The 17,844-nt window shown below is 41.2% G+C and overlaps 1 protein-coding gene across 4 annotated transcripts in view; it reads left to right on the top strand.

The window, feature by feature from the left end:
* Nucleotides 1-9,337, top strand: part of ATE1 (arginyltransferase 1) — a 68,908-nt gene extending 59,571 nt beyond the window's left edge. For all 4 annotated transcript variants that reach the window (XM_041415528.1, XM_041415529.1, XM_041415527.1 and 1 more), the window contains one exon: nt 6,228-9,337. In XM_041415528.1, coding sequence (XP_041271462.1) covers nt 6,228-6,406 — 179 coding nt within the window. In that variant the 3' untranslated portion in view covers nt 6,407-9,337. The remainder of the gene's footprint in view (nt 1-6,227) is intronic.
* Nucleotides 9,338-17,844: the final 8,507 nt, after the last annotated feature.

Raw genomic sequence — 17,844 nt, 5'->3', positions numbered from 1 at the left:
AGAGCTCCTCAAATAAACTGTGAGTTTCATACATGTTATTTTACGTGCATCTCCTTCAAGCGCGTGCAGTTGGATTTTAGTGCTGGGCAGGAATTGTTTCCAGGTAAGGCAGAAGCTGTGAATTACAGCTGAGCTGCTGTGAGCTGCTGTATGGACAGGAAAGGTTTTCCAGTGGCTCCTGCTTACTGCAGGAATAACGGGAGTCCCAGCACAATGAGTTATTGTTTCCGTGGCACAGCGGGGCGAGCGCGATCCGCCCGCCGCTCCTCGCCGTGGAGCTCCGCGGCGTAAACCACTCGGAGGAGTTCAGGCACAAAGCCCAAAATTTGGCTTGGAAGATGCCTTCAGGATTTCTCCTCCTTGCAGCTTCCTGTCTTTGCCCATTTGAAGGATGCCTGTACCTGTAAAACTGTAATTCCCCTGTTTTAAGGATGTTAATTTGATAAAGGTGCATTTTCCCGCTTTACAAATGCGTTCTTTTTAAACAGTGGTTTCAAAAGTTCCTATTTTTCGTTAGAATAACTGCAGAGATTTGGCTGATTGAGAATATCCTGAGCATTTTAGTGTACTTCCTTTGTGACTTGTGCATTCTGCTTTTAATTAAGAATTCTTTTCATTGGATTTTTGTGTGTTGTTGTTTATGCTTCATTTTAGCTGTACTCTTATTTTGGTTTGAGTTAGTATTTTTGTACCCCAAGGCATAGGGGTCTTTAATATTCCTTAATGTATGAGTCTAGTTTGAAAGAAGAAATATGAGAAAAAGCACATTTCAGCTCACTGTTTTATATAAATATGACTATTTATGGGTATTGCTGATTGGCCCTTATGTTTTTGAGGGTGACATCCTATACTTTGCTGGTGAACAGAAGAAATTATGCTTTAAATTGGGTAAAAAATGAGCTTAAATTCAAAGGTCAGAAAGATTTGCCTTCTGATTGCGGTGCAGTAATTTTTGATTTCCAGTAATTAATATCTCCTATGTTTCAGTCATAAAATTTGAAAAGTTAATGTGTTTCTTCCTTTTGCAGTTTCTTTGTTTTAAAATCATTGATCATTAACTGTGACAAGGTCATGTAAACCAGATGTAGCTTTTATTTTAAAAAAAAATTCAACAAGGCTGTAGTGTTCCTCATATAAATTAACATCACCATAGTGTAACCAGCAAGGGATGGTGCTTCTTCTTCATTTATACACCTAGTTTGAAAGCTTGAGTATCATGAAACTTTTAATCTCCTTGTAAATTGAATTTTATTTTTTTTTCTTGTAAAAATAGGAACATTCTGTTCATCTTTAAAAACAATGCAAATCCTAAGTGCTTCAAAACTGAAAATTAAAAACCACAAGCAACATGAAACAAAATCAAAAGCCCAGCACATCCCTGGGCTGGAAATGCAGCAGTTGTCAAGTGTTTATCTTCAGACTTTTTTTGTTCTGTGGATTTAATGCTTAGAGGTAAAATAATTCTTTTGAGATTCCATTTTTAAGCAAAATGGAATTTTAATTTATAGCGTGAGTTTCCTTCATTGTCTACTTTTAAAGTGAATCACAGGTTTCAGTTAATGACACAGATTTAAATATTTTCATTTTTGAATTAGGTTGGTTCTTTGCCTTTTCCTTTCTTTCTTTCACTATTTTATCCTGTTATGAGGGGAAAAAAATCCAGGTTTTCTGTGTAGTATGGATGCAGAATTACAAAGTGATAATGGCCAAATACTTTCATGATTCTAGGGAGTTGAAGGCGTATTTAAAGAAAATTAAACTTATGATCAGAAACAGAATCATTTCAGAGTTTAGCAGGAGTACCACATTTGTTTTTGTGAGTTATAAATGGCAGTCCTCAGTTAGGCTTCTTGCTAATTCTGAGTCCATTCTGTACAGAAAATATAGGAAATGTTTTCCTGTGACTAATGTGGGTTGTTTTGGAAATTGGCAGTTGTCCTTTCTCCTATTTAGAAAATAGGAAAGTCAATACATTTGTCACTTTACTTTTAATTATTTCTTGACTTGTTTTCCTGTAAGTGGAAAAAAGCACTTTAAAGGAAAGTTAGACTGCTTCCATCTCTAAATTATACCCCTGAGAAATTAAAAAATGCCATTTTTGTGAGGAGTCTGTCCAAGGGGAGGAGGGAATAAGTGCCACTAAAGAGGATCAGCCCAGGATGCTGCAGCTCAGGCTGCCCTTCCACACCACTGTTGATCAAAACCACCAAAAAGCTGATTTAGTAATAGTTTTCTGCAGAAACTTTGAGCCATCACCCTTTTTTTCAGCATGGTGTTGGCTCAGGCTCTTGCAGAGCTCACTCTGCACTCCAAGTCTCCCTTGTCCAGCTTTGCACGTGCTTACCCAGCTTTCAGACCAGATGGAGCTGGTTTGCACTTCAGCTTATATTAGGGAGTAATAATAAAGCTTAATGCATGTGAAGAATAAAAATATTTGGATGTGGGCTTCCACAAATAACGTTAGAAAAATGCTAATCCACCCCTGAGCTGTTAGAAAAAGACCATGAAATTCTGGATTTCTTTAAAAAGCACACTGCTGTCCAGCTTTCTATTGCTATGAATAAAAAAGGTGAATTTCGTGCTGCTATTTCAGCAGGAATGCTTATCAGCATTAGAAAATGATGTTTTGGCTTGGGAGGGAGGTTGTAGTTTTAGGGGGAAGCTGATCTGGGTTGTGCAAAGAAATAAGGACTGGACTGTCCAGGAGCTGGTCGGGCTTCCTGCTCCTCACTTTCCTCCTCATCCCTGGAGTGTGGGAGCCTTTTTTTGGGTGAGTGCAGCCTGAGGCTGCCCTTTGGGTGCAGGTGGGTGAGTGAGCTGGGTCAGAACTCAGACCAGAGCCTGCCAAGACACCCCATTGCACGAGAGGCTTTGGGTCACTCCTGCTCCTTGGTTTGCGTGTCTGATACCCTTTATGTTTTCAGAAAGGAAATCCTCTGTGTGTGGATTCCATTTAACAGTGGTATGGGGCTGGGAACAGAACTTTTTAACACCTCTGTGCAGTCTTTATGGGGTCACAGTGGCAAGGTTGAATTAGAAGTGAAATCTCTCCTATATTCAAATTTCAATATACAACTGCAGCATAAATAATTCGCTGCTTTAGGAGTATGGGGGAGAAAAACAAAGAAGTGACAGGTAATTTATTTGATAAGAATTCACCTGTATTTTTAGCTCTGAGACTTAAAGGATAATATTTCTGTTTTCAGTTGGCAGCTGCAGTTGCCCAGTTCCCTAAAATTACAGGAATTTTCAATCTACATAATTGATTGCTCTGTATTTTGTGTATCTAGCATCCAGACTGTACTGATAGATGTAACTGAATTAAGGGATGAAACCTTGTATATTTTTTGTGTCAAATGACAGTGTCTCTTTTGTAGACTGTAATAAATCAACAGCTCAGGAGGTGAAAAGTGACAAAGTGTGAGGAGGAAAAAAATAAGCACTTTGAAAAAACTTTTTAGTGGTAACAGTACTGTATTCAGTGATTACAGAAATGACTAAAATTGCTCTAATACTCTTCCACTATCTGATCAGTCAGGGTCTTCCCAGAAATGTAAGTCACTAAATAAAATTTCTTCACCAAGGGTTGGAAATAGAAGGATGGTTTTTTCCTTATTTTCAGCAAGGAACTTTTTGTAATAAAGCATTTGGTCTTGTTTTGAATTGTGATTGCTGCTGTGTTCCAGCATCAGCCACACAGGGAAGGCCTGTTTGAATTCAATTGGCATCACCTTGAATAGAAAGCAAATTTTACCATGTGCCACTCAGCAGGAACAGATATTTAATTTTTCTTATTGGGAGAGTAACTTCTTTGTTAAAGTGTGCCAGAGCCCTATCTGCTTTTATTTTCCATTAAATGATTTTAAATTTATTCTGCTTATATTTAAATGGTGTTTAAAGGGAATGGTTTCCTGAATTCCCTTGATGTTGCCTCCAGACCAGCAGCAACTGGAAGGTGGATGAGTTCTGACTTTGAGATTTGTTATGATAGTGACAAAAGTTCCTACTTGCCATCTCTAAAAGCTTAACTATGTACCTGACATTGTTTTACATAACATCTCAGTAAAAGGTTTCTTTTACAGATGGAGTTTAAGTTACATACATTTAAGTACTTTTACAGAAGGTTATTTTGTTATTAAAGCTTTGATTTTGAGGGGAGTCAGTGGAAGAACAGGTAATCATTGTAGAAATTTGGAATGTTCTTTTTCTTTGCAAGGAGTAAAAGTGGAGGAAGGGCACAAATGCTCAGCAGCAAGAACAGAGTTCAGCTGAGCCAGGAAGGCTGCAGTGAAATCAAGGTACAGTAGCTTTAGTCTCTCAAAGAAATCAGATCTGGGGCCAGCAGCACTGCAAGCCAGAAGATGAACTCACCCAGAGTATCAGGCTTTGGGAATATTTGAAATCAGTGAGTATCAAACAGGGAGTAGGGACCAGCTCTGAAGTGCTTTTGGCACGGAGCTGTGAGGGCTCAGCTTGGCCTGACTCCATCCCAGGGCACAGACTGGGAGTCAGTCTAGAGGTGCAGTAAATAGAAACTTTCCAATTTAAGAAGTTAAAATAACTTGACACTTGTGTCACCTCCAGAAGCTAAACTTGCAGATTTTTTCCTTGGTGAACTCTCAGCAAGGAGGAGGATGTAACAGAAGAGGCAGAAGGGCTCGTGGTAAAACCAACTTATTGGGATATCAGGGAGGTGTTGGCCACACATCAAAAACCTGATGGATTTCAAAGAGAGGGAGAAAGCCATAAAGTGTTTTTGACTTGGTGTTTATCTAAAGCAATTGCCAACAATAATTAGTGGGGAACACAATCTTAGCAAGTACTACTCAGATTTTCTTCCTTCAAACCATGTTTTCCCAGTTAAGTCTTAAGACATTGTGCTTTCATGTCAGGAATCAAAACACAGATAAAAGTAATGAAGTCATTTCAAACTTGGTAAAGCAGCCTTCATTAAGTTTCACATACTAAATTCAGGCAATCTGCAGGAAAAAAGTTTGTAGACCATTTCTGTGGATGAACAGGAGCAGGTTCTTCAGAATGTCTTGCACAGAAGAGAGTTTCATGGCCTCCTTTAAAACATGAAGAAGCATTAATTAAAAGCAGAAAGAAGGTCCAAAAGGAAGACTTTGCATAGTTCATGTCCCAGAATACTGACATTCCAGTAAGCATCTCTCTTATTGCTGGAATTTATATGGTTCTATTCTCAAACTCATGTTTCAGATTCTAGGTTGACTCTTGGTTGACTTTTTGAACCTAAAGTTCCAAGAAGTCCAATATTTCTTTTCCCACTATTTCATAATAATTTTACTAATTTATCCAGCAATGGCCTCAGATGTGTGGCACGTTCTCTGAGTTTCTTTAAAGAGTTTCCTAGCACTGTAGTGCAAATTTTTCTGACACACAGCAGCTATATAACATTAGTGTTCAGCAGTAGGAGCATCAGCGGGATTCATAAAAATAAGGAAGTTTTAACTTGTTCGGCGACACTCTTATGTGTATGATTCTGGATAAATTAAGGCACAAGGGGTCTGTATGTGAAGGAAATAAGGTTTAATTGTGGTGTGTGTATCTTTGAAGAGGAATTGTGTTGTACCTACCCAGGGAGTGCTTCCACTGCTCACCCTGTTGATCTACAGAGCTCAGGGATCAGACTTAAGTAAGGACATGTAACCCCTAGAATGAAACACAGAACCAAATAACTGAGGGAAAAGCAGACTGGGGCTGGAGGGTCAGGGAGTTTCACCTGGGAAGGTGGTATATTGCCTGATGCTTACCTAAGGAAGCAACCTGAGGCTTCTTGCTGGTTTTAGTGCCTTTGTCCCAGCTGGTGTGGTGGGTTTTGAGGGGTTCTGTAATGACGAGTCTCCCCTGGTCAGTTCCGTTTGAGTTTTCCCCAGATAGAGTTTGACTTCTGGCTCCAGGAGCACTAAATGAGTGTGAATTTTTAAATGCAGCAGTAGAGGTGTTTTCAGGAATGCCATCCATCACCATTAGCAACGTGTGATGCAGGATTTACCTCTCCACATGCTGTAGACACAGTTCCTTTGCAGCCTGGGTTTGGTGCCAGCCACAATCCAAGAACTCTCTGCAGCACAGCTCAGCTTCCATCTGCAGATGACTTTTCTTACTTCATGCAGTTCTCATTATGCATATTGAAGCTAGAGGCATAAATTAAGGTGTTGTGGACACTGTAAATAACATTTCTGTTTCTCTGGTTGCCTCTGCAGTCGATGAAGGTCGCCTGAAGGAGCTGGGCAGGGTGAGAGTGCTCCACAAGAGAACCGTGATGCCTTACAGCGTGTACAAGAAGAGGAGGAAGGGGCCCAGTGACGAGGCCAGTGTCCAGCAATATGCAAGCCTGGTGGGACAGACCTGTTCAGAGAGAATGCTGCTGTTCAGGAGCTGAAAGCCCACGAGATGGCATTTCAATGGCTCCACATTTCATTGCACTGCCACTGGGTGATCTGTACCATAGTCGTGTGCTGTGTGCTCACTCAGACAGGCTGAAACACAGGTATATAGCCAGGCTTGTGTCAATACATGGTACTGTAAAGGCCAACTCCAATAAATCTTACAGTACAGCAAGGCTTTAGCAATATAAGTTTAGAAAAACACGCTTGCAGTATATTTTAATTAAGTAGTTCTAGCCTTTCTATGCATTATTAGAAATTCTAAGTATCTAAGCAAAATGAAAAACAGGTGTGGTTTTTTTTTTTTTTTTTGTAGAGATGAAGGTTGACTAAATCTAGATTAAGAATCATTAAGTTACAGATGTTTTCAAATAGCACCTTGGATATCTGTTGTTAAAAATTGCTGTGAAATTTGTGCTCGCATTTGTATGCTCCTAAAATCTTGCAAGAGGACTGAGACGTGCTATTACTTTCCAGCATGATACCATTTTATTTCAGCAGTATGTTTAAAAAACAGGAAGGAATTATTTTCACTGCACATTCTTCATTTGTTTAAAGCAGTAAGTCAGTGTCAGAAGTCCCAGTGAGTGTAGGGGTTCGTGGTAGGTTCTCAGTGGCAGAGGATGCAGTGCTTTGGAAAACTTTCCCCTTCAGAGAAGAAGCAGAACAGTTGCACTATAAATATACCAAAGATATGCAGCCAAGTGACACAGTGGTTTTTGGTATAAGCCTTATCCTTTGTCTAACAAGAGTGGGTATTTCAATGCACATGGCTAATGTGAAATAGAGCTGGGGAGGTTTATCCTGCAGCTCTCAGTGCACATTTCAGAACTGTGCTAACAAAAAAAAAGACAAGGTACCACTGCTGGGTTTTGTTGCAGGTGCTTTTTTTTCTGTAGAATTGTACAGGAAGACTTAAATACCATATTCCAGCTTTTTTACTGACTGTTTTGTTTCTGGTGCAGCAGCTCATGGGTTAACATCTTTAATAACATTTTAGTAAATACTTCTGTTGGAAACACAGGAAGTTGTGATCCTTTATGAAAGCACTTTATTATCTCATATATGAGCGTTGTCTGTGTCCCCATTAAGTCATATAAGTTGGAGGAATTTGGGGAAATAACACTGTTGTATAATTCAGTAATGTATTACAACATTGTAACATTACCAATGCATTTGTGCTTCTTATCTTCTTGGATAACAGGGGCTGGTATTTACCTTGAATCAACTTGGAGTTTCCTGTTAGCCTTTGAACAAAGATTCTTATTCAAGGATATGTGGGTGGTTTTCCCCCAGAAAGGAAACAAATTCAGTTTTACCCTTGGAGGGTTGCATCTCCTGTCATTCATGGATTCATTGATTTAATTTTAAACACTTGGCCACTATTATTAATCATTCATTTTTATGTGGAGCAGACTAAGAGCTTGGGGAATCAAGTGCAATGCAGGTTTAACTTTGTTTTTCATATCTGTTTGATATGAAATTGCAATATTATTGATAGTACAGCTTCAACAGCAACTTCAAAAAGTCATTTTATGTTTTATTAATTGGGCTGTGCAGTATTGATCTGCTCCCAATCTGCACAGAAATGGTCATTCACGTCAGCATCATATCTGGTGTGTGTTTATCTGTGGCCTGGTACTGAGGTTTCTTTGCACTGTACCTTCTGGTTTGTCCATGCCTTACCTCAGCCTCCTGCCATGGGGAGAACCACTAAATAATCCTCATGAAGATTATTATGAAGAATTCCTTTCTGTGGAGAAAATACTTATACCACTGTGTCAAACAGCGTAACGTTTTCTGCCTACACAGTGTGCTGAAAAGTGGTGATGCCCATATGGCTTGCAACCAAAATAAATGAGAAAACCTTTTTATGTGATACAAAATCAGTTAACAGGCACTGAGGAATTTCACTATGAATTGCAAAATCTTAAAGGTTATCAAAGCCATTTAATGATGGCCTCGCTGAGCTCCTGGAGAAGTTAAAGTTTCTGTTTCAAGGGAGCAGACTTAATGTCCCCACTGAGAGTTCCTGGAGAGCTCCATCTCTTTGTGCCCGTATTTGTTGCTGATATGCCTTGGATTAGATTTTATCTGATGTTCTGTTTCTCTTGGGGAGCTTTTAAGGACTGCAGTTAAAGGAAAGGGAGAGAAGTACAAACCTAAAAACTGAGCACAGCTTGAGGTTGTCCTTAAGGACATTTTCTGGGGGTAAATGACCATTTCCTGTGAGTCTGAAATGGTGCTTTCACTTTCTGCCCTCCCCTGGGACGGCAGCACCGTGGCAAGCTGGGCTCCTGGCTCCTGCTCAACTCAAATATGGATTTATATTAAAAAGCAAAACCAGGCATCACTGAGATTAACTCCAAACTGAGTTCATCTCCTGTGGTTTGCTGAGATCTGACTCACTTTAGTGTTATTTTAGAAGGAAACTGGGGCAATATTTTTGAGGACTGATGCCTCTATCCCTGTTTTTGGAAGGGAGACAGAGGCTGAGGATGAAGTTCTGTAAATTTTTCCTGTGACTTCAGTGGAGCTGAAAATTCACCACTATTACAATATTGTTTAATATATTGTAATTGACAGCTACTGAATTTAGAGATATTTAACTTAGCACAAACTATTTTATAAAAGTTTTTTTTGTGTGTAGCTGGTTTGTGAGAGTCCATCTCCAATGTAAAGTTGCCTTGTTCTGTCACTGTTGATAAATGAGCATAAAATGGTGGTAAGAAAATGCAGAGTTGTGACCAGTGCTAAAAAATGCCAATTTTTTGTTTTGGTTGGAAAGAAATGGGAAGCTTACACATGTCCAGCATCAACGTGTGTCAGTAAATTCAAGAACCTGCATGTTGAGTTTGTAATTGCTTTTTAGCAGGCCTGTTTGACTTGCAAGTGTAGAAAATAAAGTTATTTCCAGTCTCTGTGAATTATTATAAGAAATAATAGCTCTGAATGTAATTTCTGCATTAGTTTGTAGGAATTTCATTATCCTGGAGATTGACCAAGTGTCCAGTGAACAGCAAAATCAAAGAATCCATCAAAGGGTAGCAGCCTTTAGAAGAGAGAACTTGCAATTTTAAAATCATGTCCAGAATACACGATCTGTTTTGGAATGAAGTTTTAGTTCCAGCCAGCCAAATTAATGAGGAGATTGCATGAAATATAATTGATACTTCTTTTCTGAGTAGAATAAAATAAAATAAAGAGACTATTTGCAAATGGAGACTAGACAGGACTAGCTATTTATTTGAGTTCAGCTTGGTTTAACAAAAACTTGTCTCTGAATTAAGGAGCCAAACCAGCAACACAGAAATTTGGGTTGTGTGCGTAAAGATAACCAGACATTGCATCATTTTGTGACTGAATGAGGCAGAATTCCAGCTAATTCTGGATTCCTGAAGGAGACTTTTCTCACAGCCCAGCACCAGCGTGGTTTGAAATGTTGGTGGGACTTTTTCTGTTCCATCACTCCTGTGGAGTCCACATCCATCAGTCTTTTTGAGATTCTGTGAATTTCTTTGCCAGGTGATCACTCTGAAGCTCCAGCCTGATCAGCCACATGTTTCTGAATTCCTTCTGATCCTGGTTGTCCCAGATAATCCTCCAGACATGATTATGTGCTGTCCTGATCAGACTCTCCACTCAAGCCTTAATGTGTCTGCACTTGGAAGGGTGGAGGCAATTTTCAGGGCAGAAATAAATTTTCAGGGAATCACCAACATTTCCCAAAGCATTGTAGCCACATCTTGTGCCAATACATTTATAGAGCTGCACCTTCAGTCACACTGAGTGTAAAATGCTGAATTACTTTTGCATTTTCCAAATGGTTTGGTGTTTTTTAAGTTAGTCAAATGATGGATGTTAGGAGCAGATGTACAATAGTAACTCATCCTAAATGTAGCCAATTGGGGTCAGTGGGTTTCTAAATAAAAGTTTTCTAGAAATCAATCTACTATATGCATTTTATAGTACATTTAAAGCTCATCTCATGAGAGCTCTGTTTTCTAACAGCATTAAAATAAGAATGGAAATTAATTAAATTAACATGTAAGCCTGAGTTCAGCATATATTAATGCTCTCTATATCAATACAGAACAGTCTTTGAAAATGCCCTTACTGCTGATCTCAGACAAGTAGCAGCTCAGAAGCTTTCTGGCTGTATTCTTTCTGGTTATGTTTTACTGTTTTGATGTTTATTCATTTCCTTATTACAACTATTCCCATCAGATTTTTGTACTTCCCATCAGTTATTTCCACTTCAGTTTTGACACATAATACATGTGTCTGCCAAAAGTCCTGCTGAGAGATTGCTATCAGGACAAAAGAAAGTGTTGGAAAGTCTGTTAAGCAGTGAGGAGAGAGCAGAGTCCACAGGGACAGTCAGTCTGCAACCTTTGTGCTGCAGAAAAAGCAGGATTTATTTATAATTTAGTCCGCTGCAGGCTTAAATAAATGTGTCAGATTTCATTCATTTCCCTTTGTCTGTGACATCTGATTGTCATTGTCCAGGAAGAATCAATGGGGCATTGTAGAACAGGAAAATAAATGAAGGACAGTGCACTGCTTTTGTGGCAGCAAGCTTGAGTTAAGGGGTGAAATCACATGAATTCTGTTGGAATTCTCACTCCGTGTCTGCACAGGAGCAGGGAAGTGGAGGCTGGATGGGAATTTGAAGAAATGTTTGTTGCTTCTCCCCTGTCTGCTCCAGGCTGGAGCAGAGCAAGGACACATCCACCACCCCGAGAGGATCCCTCACTGTGTGCATTCATCTCTAACAAAGCTCCTGGGCCTGATTCTGTGCTGCAAATACTGAAATATTGAAAGTTTCAATGTCCTCTATCTGGTTTTCATCCTTTAGGTTGCAGTGACCCTGCTTTGCTTGGTGCTGCCTGTGCAGAACCTCTGAGGTTCCTCTTTGCAGCACCACCAGACCCTCCTGGGGACTGTTGCCAGCTCAACCTGCTGTTCTGTAAACTAACAAATCCCAATCACCTTTCCAAAATTTGTGGTTTTAAGATAATTTGTTGAGCTTTTTTAAGTATTGTCCCACTGGTCCACATTTTTAGTGCTTGCCCTAGTGCCAGCTGCTCCAGTAATCAAAGCAATAATTAGTTCAGCTTTTACATTGGCTAATAAATGTTAAAATTTTTCAGAATTATAATCACTATTCTAAGTGATTTTTCTGTTTAACACAGATGCCTCTTTCCTGTTTACTTACCACAGTAAAATATGGTGGAGATCCAACCCACACTGTCCCAGCAAACAGAATTTTTCTCTCCTTAACTGCTCTGAACCTGCAACCACCAGATGGCATTTCCAGCCTGCGCAGGTCATTGCAGCATTAAGGTTATAAAGTTGAGATTATCTGTCTTGAAACAGCTTTTAATCCTGATTTTTAACAAATTTGTCCTTCATTCAACTAAAACACCACTGAACTTTGACAACCCCCTTTTTTTTTTTTTTCCTGATAGACTCCAATTAAAAGAAGAGTAAAAAACTCAGAGTGAGATGTTAATGGAAGATACTCAGAAAATTTGGATACTCAGACAATAAATAACACTGAATTTATTAGATATGTTAAATTACCAGTAAATTACTGAAACCAAGACCCATAGGACAATTACAGAGGGGTCAGCTTGCAGATTTACCTGTCCCCAAATGCTTTTGGTGCTGCTCCTTTCCATGCTCCAACCCAACCATGTGCAGCTGGACCATTCACAATGTCTAATGTCCATTATTTTTCTGCTCTGTCCATATTCCTCTTTCATTCTTAACCTTATTTTGATACCAGGATTTCCTTCTCACCTCTGCAGGGAGTTAAAAGATGTCAAAATAAGGTTTCTAATGGTGAAATCAGAGGTCAGGAGACTGCAACACCTCATTGCCAAGGGCACTGCAACCCATTTATTTTGTGACTATATTTGTCTCTGTTACTCAAGGTGAAAGCAAACACATATCAGCTGAAAAAGCAAGGTTCCCAAATTTAAATTCATTATTATTTTTCATACAAATACGTTATTGTCGTGCCCAGAAACCTGGAGGAGGCCCGGCTGCAGCAGCTGCTCTGTGTGTCCTCAAATTGAGATTGTCCTCATCCCTGAAATTTTTACAGCCCATAAAATCCCAGGTGTGCTGAACATTCTCCTTCCTGAGCTGGCTGTGGTGAAGGGAGTGAAAAACTGCTTTTCCTGGGCAGGGACATCTGCCATGAGACCAGGCTGCTCAAAGCCCCATCCAGCTTGGCCTTGGATCATTCCTGACACCCCTCACCTCAGATCAACCCAGGTGATCCCCTCAAACCTCCTGTGTCCTGGGAGTTTTCATCCTGTGTTCATCCAGTTTAATGGGATGGAGATATTCCAGGAATCCAGTGCAGTAGGATGAAATTGGGGCTTCTGCATCTTCTTTTGGTCAGATTTTAATACATTAAGTCTGTATTTTTCTTTTATTGCCTTGTATTGTAAAATAAAAATAGTTAGTATTTACACTGTGGAGGAAAAGCAGAACAATTAAATAGAAAAATGAGATTTGCTAAAATTAAAAATGGACATTCTTGAAAGGACAGAACTAAAAAAAACTCAGTCAGTCCAAAGGAGTGACGTTGTCAAAATACACCTCCCATATGCAGAGGGGAATGCACTTTGTATGCCTGAAGATTCTGATGTTTTAAACAGCTGCTTCTCCATCCACGCTCCCCTTGTGCCTCCTTTTTGTTGTTGTGCCCTCAGTTTTTCTTCTGCACATAGGAGCATCTTCCAGTTCTTCAGACCTCTTAGGAAGGGAGACATTTATCAGTGACAGGAGCTCAGGAGCACGTTTAGCCAAGTGCTGTGTGCTGTTCCGTGCCGTGCAGGGTGACCTGGGAGAGCAGGAACACGTTGACATTTACAGTGGGTAATCTATTGACTGTGGGACAAAACAAAGGCAATCAGCAGGAGGGCTGTAATTGTTTCATTAAGCCCCATGAGCAGCTCTCTGTACATTGATCCAGAAATGCCTCGGAGCTGCAGCTTCTCAATGTCATGACTCTCCCCACGGGCACCTCGTTTTGTAATTTGCTGGTTCTTGAAAGTGTTTGAAGTCTCCCAACATCACTGAGCCCCTCTCCCTGAGTGTCACTCTGTGCCAGGTAAGAGATTAAAATCCAGGCTGCTGAGTGGGAGTGGTTTCCTCCCCTTCTGTATTTGTTGAGGCCTTTAGGATGGCTCCACTTTTCTTAAAAGTGAGGTCAGGGAAGTCAAATCCACCCATATCTGGCCTTCACCAGGCTCCTTGTGAATGGGCTCCACTCAGCATTTTCATTTTTTTTTTATTACTCTGCATCAAGCAGAAGTGAAATTGTGGCTTTAAAAGCCAGCAGTCCATCCACATTGGAAGCCTTGCAGTCACTGGTGATGTGTAGAAATAGCTGGCTATTTAATAAAAGTTCAATTCTGACATTAACAGTTGGATATTTAATAAGTTTAACTCTGACATCAGAGGAAAGCGGTTCCCCAGTTCCTCTTCCAGCCAACATCTGGGATTCTTCCCAAACCTCTCTGTACCAATGTTCATTATTGTATTTTATAGTAAGTAAAATCAGGTTTACAATCTCCTGAACCTTCTGGTGGTACTAAAAATACAGCTAATAATTGTCTATACATCTTGTTTTTACTGGAAATAAAAATCCTCTGGATCGAGACATAGCCACGTACTATAGCCAAGCTGTAAACACTTGTCCTCCAAAAAAATGTTGAAGTTAGGGTGGAACATGAATTTATAAGCTCAATGGTTTGTCTTAATTGGGTTACTTCTGACATCACAGGCTTGGTAGAATAACCACAACTCTTGTGATTTCACCTTTTTCTGGGAGTTTTTACCTTTGGCTTTGTCCCTTTTCCTGCTGCTCACCTGCCCTGCTCCCTTTGGTGTGTCAGGTCCTTCAGGATCTCATGCTTGGCACGCTGCTCAGCAATTCTGCCTATGGAAACGTGTGTGGAAAGATGGTATCTGGCCATTAGATACATTATCTGGGATTTCACAATGCTCTCACTGAGTTAATCCTCCTGTTTTTCAAGGATTGTAGAGGTAAGGAGGGCCATAAATTACCTGCAGTATTGTTTTTGTTGTTGAGTTGAACTAAGAAAAATGGAAGGCTTTTTATGTGCCAACTATTTACTTAGCTGCCTGCAGTTCTGTGCAAGTTTTGGGTGAGGAGGTTTTTCACAGTTAAGTGTGGTTGTGTTTGAAACAGAAAATGGTAAAATCTGAAGCTGCTAGAGTTGGTACAAACCTTCACCAAGTTTCTGATGATTCCGATGTTTCTAGCTTGGAATATTTTGCACACATGTTCTGACTTTGCATTCACAACATTTCTTAAACCAACAAGTCTGTAGCAGACACAAGAGCTACCATCAGGAAACTTGTTTGACAGTTTAAACAGGCAGCATCTGTGTTGCCTACATTTCATAGTACACAAAAAAGAACGAGGATTGCCCATAGCTCAATTAATTCAAGATGTTGTCACATGGTGGAACTCTGTTTTGGAGATGTTAAAAAAAAATCTAATTGAAAAAAGGGATTTTGCCCTCATATTTGGCTGAGTTTCATCAATATCACCTCCTCAGTGGAATAATACTGAGAGCAAGTTGGCTTGAATTTGGGGAGTTAGGATAAATTGGTGGCCATCAGGGCTGTCCTCCTGTGCTTCCAGGTACATGTCTGTTAGAAGTGAATTCAGGATTTTCAAATTTCAAAGTGTAAGAGATTTGAATTGGGGGCCACTTAGGCATTTATTTAAAAAGCACTGAAACTGTCACCTTTATCAACAAAAGGAGCAGTTGCCTTGCAGGGCTTGGGCTCAGCAGAACACATAAACAGATGCTTAAGGCAAAGCCCACAAGGGATGTTTTAATGAGGTGGACTCCATGAGAGCCAGGACACCACAGTGTGGTCCAGCCTTGCAGCAGAGGACGGAAAACATCACAACATTTTGGTTATAATTAAAAGGACCGTGTTCTGGCACCTCCTTCCACATTTTTGTTGCTACAAAGGACTAATGTAAAATAGAACTAATATAAAATTTGCTCTTCTGTGACAAAGTGCCTTCAACTGGCCTAGAAATTGGCTGGGTGGGAGAAGCGGGAACGCTTTCCCAGAAGCTGCAATCGCGGCTCGAGTTGCGATAGCGGTGTTGAATGATATCTGAGCCCGTGATTTCATCTGTTGGCTGCAGTGAGGCTCTTTGCAGGGTAGGGGATTATTCCCAGTGCTGGGTCTGAGCCTCTGGCTCTTGCCTCTGGTGACACGAGGCACTTCTGCCCACAGGAGCAGGTTTCACATGGGCTGAGCTGTGCCGTGGCCAGCGCTGCTGGGATGGCTGGTGAATTTGCCACCAAATAAAACCAGTTTTGTGTCAGTGTCTTCACTCAGAAATCCTTCCCCACACATCTTCCTGGCTTTTTGAACATGCAGTGAAAATCATGCACACTTACTTGAAAATTTATGTGCTGACCTGAGTATTATCTCTGGGGAGGACTCCTTGGGTCAGTCAAAGTGAATTAAAACCAAATGTGTCTGTTTTTCATGTTTACTCTTTCCATAAACACTGCACATATGCAGTGTGCAGCTGCTATCCTGAAAGGTTTTCTTCCCCCTGTTGGGGGGATCTGTGCTTTAAGAGCATATTCTATGGATAGTGCTGTAGAAGGAAGAAGTGATGCCAGCCCACTTCACGAATCATTTATCAATCTGGAGGAATTTCAAGGAAGGTAAGATGAAGCTGGGGCTAAGACATCAGTTCACAGAGCATTTCAGTAAATAAAAGTAACAGCAGTCAATGCCTTTCCCCTCTGCTCAGATCAACTCCAGACAAAACAAGATTGAAAGGAACAGAATATTTCCTTGGGGGAAGATTACCATTTATTTTTATTGATTAGGGCTCTCATGCTGTGACCTCAAGCACTCCTTGCAGTTCCTTCTCCCTGCTTTGGTCCCTCCTCGCTGCTGCTGTTTGCTCTGACGAAGCAGCTTGGGTTCCCCTTGGGCAGTGAGGGCTCCTCAGAGATGGTGTGATGCTCCATTTTGCTGGGTCCAGGCCAAGCCTGACACCAGGAATGCGCTGAGCCACTTAATCCCTTGGATGCACCATTCCTCATCCTGAAAAAATGGGATGATATTGAATCAGCCCCACCAGGAACTCTGACATGCTCAGGCAAGGACATGGAGGGGCTGGAGCGTGTCCAGGGAAGGGAATGGGGCTGTGGAAGGGGCTGGGGAGTTCCTGAGGGAGCTGGGAAGGGGCTCAGCCTGGAGAAAAGGAGGCTCAGGGGGCCCTTGTGGCTCTGCACAGCTCCTGCCAGGAGGGGACAGCCGGGGGGGTCGGGCTGTGCTCCAGGGAACAGGGACAGGAGCAGAGGGAACAGCCTCAGGCTGTGCTGCGGAGGTTTCAATTGGAATTAGGAAAAAACTCTTCACAGAAAGGGCTGTCCAGCCCTGGCACAGCTGCCCAGGGTGGTGGTGGAGCCCCCATTCCTGGAGGGATTTAAAAGCCATGTGGATGCAGCACTTGGGGACATGGGTTTGGGGTGGCCTTAGCAGTGCTGGGTTGATGGATGGACTTGATGATCTTAGAGAGCTTTTCCAACCTTAGTGATTCTGTGATTCCATGAAGGGATTGTAAGTGCAAAGAACCACTGTGGGTGCTGCAGGGTGGGGTAAAGCCCAGCAAGGAGCTGCTCTGTCAAGAAAATGACAGATAAGGTGAAGCTTGAGGACAAATTGCAAGAGAATTTTTATGCATGAGAAACATGGTCGAGTGGAAATGTTTGGATAACCGGGAGCTGGAGCTGCTGACCTCTGAAAGTCCTCCCTTCCCACCTCAATTATTCTGCAGTTCTGTGATTGAGATTCTAAGAGGGACTTTTCCTGTCCCATCCCTGGGCTGAAGGGGAACACGTGATGGGAGCCACCAACCTGGGGGAAGAGCACGTAGTGAAACCCTTTCCTGCTTGAATAGGTTTGCAGAATGTCAACCAATTTCCCCAGCAGCCAGGACCTTTTGGATTCATTCTACATCCTTTTATTGCTGTTGCCATAGTGAAAGACACTAATTCACCTTTGTGGGAAACTTAATAAAAATCAGTCCATGGATCATTAGAAATGCTTGTGGTGAATTTTAGAGACGGGCTTTTCACAATCTGTTAATCCACTGGCTGAAGAGTTGGTTATCCCATTCTCTTGTGTGGGATCTTTACAGGGCACAGAGTAGCTGTGCTGGCTTTGACTACAGTTGTCTGGAAATAGGCAAAAAAGGCTCACAGCTACTGTGTGGTTTAATTTAAATGCCAAAATTACCTTGGGGGTGACTGTTTGCTCTCCAGGGAATGGAGCTGCCTGGGAAACCCCTACAAAGCACTGAGAACACTAAACTGGGCTGGCATGAATCAGAAATTGT

Source organism: Onychostruthus taczanowskii, unplaced genomic scaffold, assembly GCF_017590055.1.
Source record: "Onychostruthus taczanowskii isolate IOZ18803 unplaced genomic scaffold, ASM1759005v1 scaffold5, whole genome shotgun sequence".
Classification (NCBI taxonomy): Eukaryota; Metazoa; Chordata; class Aves; order Passeriformes; family Passeridae; genus Onychostruthus; species Onychostruthus taczanowskii.
Note: the sequence above shows the minus strand (reverse complement) of the source record. Positions and strands in the feature narration are given on the sequence as shown.